General features: G+C 32.5%; 1 protein-coding gene across 1 annotated transcript in view; it reads left to right on the forward strand.

The window, feature by feature from the left end:
• The first annotated feature begins 1,961 nt into the window (after positions 1-1,961).
• Positions 1,962-5,677, forward strand: part of LOC111686860 (sodium- and chloride-dependent neutral and basic amino acid transporter B(0+)-like) — a 5,546-nt gene continuing 1,830 nt past the window's right edge. The window contains exons 1-5 of the mRNA XM_046954707.1: positions 1,962-2,419; positions 4,684-4,818; positions 4,960-5,129; positions 5,198-5,304; positions 5,368-5,503. Of these exons, the coding sequence (XP_046810663.1) occupies positions 2,257-2,419; positions 4,684-4,818; positions 4,960-5,129; positions 5,198-5,304; positions 5,368-5,503 (711 nt within the window). The 5' untranslated portion in view covers positions 1,962-2,256. The remainder of the gene's footprint in view (positions 2,420-4,683; positions 4,819-4,959; positions 5,130-5,197; positions 5,305-5,367; positions 5,504-5,677) is intronic.

Below are 5,677 nucleotides of genomic sequence, written 5' to 3' on the forward strand. Positions count from 1 at the left end.
GCTGTATGAGGGCTAGGTGAAATAATGTACCGATCTTAACCATTTTCAATAGAATTCATCCCTGAGACAATAAAAGATCATGTTCCAAATTTCATAAAATTATCTTCAAAATTGCAAGAAACTTTGTCTACGGTATGATAACCGTAAAAAACCTTAGCACAAACCCAATACTACCTCCCACTAAAGTGTTGTACGGTATAATAATTGTAATGCGTCTCAAGAACTTCATAGGTTTTCATGATATGATTAATCAGTAAAGGGGTTTTCCAGTTTAAGAGGCAATATTTTATTGGGAATTGTGTTCATTATATTATCACAAATAAAAATTCCAATAAATGTCAAAGAAACAGAATCGATTTTCTAAAACCCCATTCCAGTGGTGTTAGATGGTGTATACATAAGGGCGGTGCCAAATTATTAGTTTAGTTCTTTAGTTTGTTTTAAGATATCATTTGGTTTAATTCATTTTATATTTCCCTTAGCCTCCCCCCGGAGCATGTTACCTCGGTGAAGCCTCCACCTTGGTGTTATTGCAATCCCGGGGAAAAAGAGGTGTTTCCAATTCCTCAGTCTGACTCATAAATTAGTAAAGTGTACTGCCTGGCTTAGTCCTTGCATAGATTAAAAAAGATCAAATCAGAGCACCGCACAATCTGGTACTATGGGTGGCCAGTTACCCGCATGACTATGTCCTGGCTGGTTAGTTGCTTGAGGTTCCCTTGGGATCCACATAATGGCAATGGTTTAAACCCAAATTCGCGGGGAGAGAATGTTGGTTTAAGGACTGATATATCCTAAACATATTGGGTTGGATAATCTCTCTTCGAACAAGTCTGTGCACAAAGCGGCATTTGCTGTATACCTGAACCCGATCTATTTTGGGACGCCGATCGCGTTATGGGACTCCTGCATATGCAGGGGAATTGTCAGGTTAGTATTCAATGGTTGCCTGTCATCCCGTAGATTGATCTTAATGAAATGAACTGATGCGATGAATTGTGTGAACGATTAAAAGTCTCTATATATTGGAGATTAGTACTGATTTAGTATACCGTCTTAGCTTCGGGGAAGTTCCTTGGTGCTGTTGCCATCTCAACAGAATATATTGATACATGCTACGCGACTATTTGTCGTGGCAATTATTGAAATTATTGACTTTAGAATTCCTACTTTCTTTGTCATATTATCGGTTCATAAAATACGTCTCTAGGTGCTGTTGCCGTATCAACAGAGGACATCCCAGCTGCGTGGTTGTAAACGGAAGTGATGGTCAGAGATTAGATAGCTCGAGTACGTGCTTGTACATGGAGCGGTCAAATCGTTGCACAAAAATTGCCTCCTTAGTTCTTGATTGAAAGTTTCAGGGGCAATGTTAGGCCGTTGTTTAAGTCTACCCAGATGATGAAAAAGACCACCGCATCATGCTAGGTACTTACGTAAAGTACTTCGACATTTATTTCCCTTAGCCTCCATACAACAAAAATTCAATGCAAGTTATGTGTTAGCCCTGATACTTCTGCCAAATTTCATAATGATCGGCCCTCACTTACTTCATAAATAAAATCCCGGATTTATTATCTCGCAATTGGCATCCATAGCAGCAAATATTTAATGCACGGATGCTATCGACACTTACAGTATTTATAGTGGTGACGATAATGTCATCATTCCATGCACTTGATTTCCACATAATGTTTGATTAATTGCAGAAATTCTCGATCTTAAACAAAAACAAGTGTTTTGTGATAATCACATAAACAAATTAAACAAAAATATAAACGAGAGTCCATTAGAATTCCCAACGCATACAAATTTATAAATAACTAAATAAAAAAAGAAAAATATTTATATGTAAATATTATTTATTTGTATTAATTTACTTATTTAGTACTAATTCACTTTGCATTTGTCATCATAGTTTTTAGTCGTGTGCCAAAGCTTCAACTAATTAGATCGAGCTTTATGGCAAGAATTTTAAAACAGATTTCGGTTTGTTTTTTGATAAACATAAACAAATCTAATAATTAATACAAGTTTAGTGAACAAAAAAAAAAAACATTTTACTAATCATATTAAAAATGTATAAATTCTTATAAATGATTAAAACTACGCCTCTTAAATTTGTCAACATAGAGTCTACATTAAGATAAGAAATTAAATTGTAATTTTACACAAAGTATATATGTTCGTATTCATTGTCAAGGTCAAATAATTTCTATTTAATCTGTGTAAAAATTGAGTTCAATTTAATTAATTATGGTTTATGAAACATCTTATGAAACTGGCCTTCGTCCATTTGTTCCGGACACAAATCGTGGCCATTGGTCAAGTCCCAGTGATTTTATATATGCTGGTATTGCTTTAGTATTTCGTATGGATTTTTTCGCTATGTCATGGTTCTTTTCCTTAGAATTTACGGGTGAGTAATTTTAGTTTTAGTAAGATAACTAATTTTAAAATAAACGTCATGACCATGACCTGCAATTTGGTATCAGATGCCTTTATTCCTGAAATTTATCCAGCAAAAACTTTTATGGAAAAATAAAGTGTTAAAAGACTGAAAAGCCGATTTTGTAAACTTCTTCATTAGCATTTTAAAACGGTGATAACATTGGAAGGAAGTATTTACTGCGCTCGCTTACAAATCACTACCTTAATAAGTACTTACAAATGAAAAGTTAAAAAATACAAACAAAATACGTATCTGGGCTTTTTGTTCGTTAGTTCGCTCTCTAACTTAAACCTGGTTCACACTAGGAAACTTTTGTTGAGAAACTTTTGATTTTGTGTGTGAGAGATAGAGTTGGTTGATATTTCTTTCTCTTTCTCTCACACATAAAAATCAAAAGTTTCCTAGTGTGAACCAGGTCTTATAACACTACTACTTAAAACTTTTACACACAAAACTAAACCGCTGGACTTTTAATGGATATGACTTCACTACACACTTTATTATCACGTATATCGATCATTTTTGATGAAAAGTGTAACAAATTTTAAAAAATAACGTATTTTTCTATAAATATAACCACTTACTGTAGCTGTGAACTCAAAATAACGCCATAAATGGAGAAAAATGTAAAAAAACAATATTGGGAAACCGGTATCCTGTATACGTGAAAAAGTTAAGGGACCTTTACACGATCACACTTTATGTCCGTAAAAATTAAAAAAAAAGTAAAATGAAATTTCATTTGTATGACATATGTCATCATATGTTTTAAAACAATAACGAAATTAGATAGAAACAGCTGTTTCATTTTTATACCCTACATCACTTTAGTGGGGAGGGTATATTGGGTTTGTGCTGATGTTTGTAACGCACAATAATATTGGTCATATACCAAAGTATATATAAAGTATACCAATAGGCTCAGAATCATTTTCTGAGTCCATTCATCCGTCCATGTAAACCTTGTAATGAAACTACAGGTCGCAATTTCATAAATAATTCAATGAAATTTAGTACATGATATTCTATTGTCCCAGAGACGAAGTCTATTGTAAATGGTTAAGATCGGTACATTATTTCACCTAGCCCCCATACAACTAAACCCGCAATAGGGCTTATAAACCAATCAAACTACAGGTTGCAATTTTGGATATAATGCAATTTGGAACATTATATTTTATGGTACTGTAGACAAAATCTATTGAAAATGGGTATCATCGGTCTATTATTTCACCTAGCCCCCATATAACTGAACCCCCGAATAGGGCTTTTAAACTTTGTAATCAAACTACAGGTTGCAATTTTGGAGATAATTCAATGATATTTGAATATTTGACACATTTACCGTAGACGTAGCCTGTTAAAACTGGTTTACATCGAATAGAGCTTTTAAGTTCACAATTATGTTTAATATACTCATATCTCGACAAAAAGCTGCAAAAATCAAGTTCTATATTATACTTGATGACCATCACGAATTCCATAATAATAGGTCCTCATATGACCCTAGCCCATATGAAAAACCCCCTTCAAAATTTCAACTTAATGTCCACAATGTTATTCAACATTAAACGGCTTAAGTATGCATATCTGAGGCAAGGTACAATTCTACTTAAATGCTTTATTATGGCAACTAAATCACATTATATTTTTGTAAAATGTGTAGCCTACTATATGCTCGGCCTCGCCCGATTATAATTTCATACTTGTTTTTAAATGTTTGCAGAAAAATACATCCCTGATATAATGTTTTTATAATCATCTAAATAAATGTAGAGATTTTCCCAAAGAAACCCAATTTTCCGATTTAAAAAAAATGTGCAATAAAATGGCAAAAGTCTACTACTTATATTTTAGTACTTACGTTTCTGTTTACATGTAAGTCATTATATGAGTACTTAAAAGTAATCAGATGTTAAATAGTCGTTATTAAGAAGTAAGTGGTTATGTTAGTACTGGGTTCACTACTGAATGATAAACAAATTTGTGAACATATAATCTACAGTTTCCAAGCGGCTGGTGTAATGTTAGAAAAAGTTTCACATACCCCAGATATGGGGCGTTCAAAATAGGCTACCGTTAGTCCGCTTGTCTATTACACCTTTTCGAATTTAACATATTTTTATCAAAATTTAAATTTGCGCAACATGATCCAAAAGATGTAAACAGAAAACGGAAATCAGTATTAGAAACCTCCATTAAAATACGTAACACCTATTTTTTAATTTCAGATACCGCCATAATACCGACTTATTTAATTACCTTGGCTATTTATACAATACCGCTCATGGTAATACAGTCATTTATGGGCCAGTTTTCTAGCAGTAGTTATATATCAGCATTTCGTATAGCACCTTTATTCAAAGGTAAGATCCAAATTAAATTACAATTTATCGCTCAGTTACTGGAAAACTGATATACTCGAAAAAAAGGCGTTTCGAAAAAATTCATTTGAAGGATTATATCCTTATAAGAAACCTTATTTTCTAATAATAAACTTTCCTTAGGTATTGGCTATATAACTTTAGCCATAAACTTATGTGTAATCATGTACTATAGCATATTTGCTGTACTACCACTGGTCTATATGTTTGCCTCCATGCAGCCTACGATGCCCTGGAGCTGTGAGGGTCTTAAGAAATGGGCGGTTAACTTGACTAAGGAAGAAGAGATCAATGTAAGTATGAAAAAATTAAAAATATTTCGTTTAATTTTGTTAATTCTAATAAATTATCTTTTCTCAAGCTGTGCAATATAAAATTTGAAAATGCCACCGATGATGATAGTGGATCTAATAATGATACCATGAATGAATATATTAATCATCATATACCATCTGTATTGTATTTAAAGTAAGTTTTTTATGTTTTTTTTTTTTACATTATTATATCGCTTGATTCTTTGTTTGTTTTTAGAACTATTTTTAATGATCAAAATTTATTTGAATCTTATGATCTGGAATTTACCATGTCCTGGCAGTTGGTGATATGCTCTATTTTGCTTTGGTCTATAGTAGCATTTGTAATATATAAATTTTTTGATGCAGAAAAGGTAAATTACAATTAAAATATCGAACTTTTGAGTTGATCTTGTCAGTCCCTTTTTGCACTCACTATAAAATAAGATGGGATGAACTTCTTTCTTAAACATAATTATGTTTCAAACGACCTATCTATCTATCTATCTATCTATCTATCCTTCTATCTATCTATCTATCTATATATA

The sequence above is a fragment of the Lucilia cuprina genome, chromosome 2, assembly GCF_022045245.1.
Source record: "Lucilia cuprina isolate Lc7/37 chromosome 2, ASM2204524v1, whole genome shotgun sequence".
Classification (NCBI taxonomy): domain Eukaryota; kingdom Metazoa; phylum Arthropoda; class Insecta; order Diptera; family Calliphoridae; genus Lucilia; species Lucilia cuprina.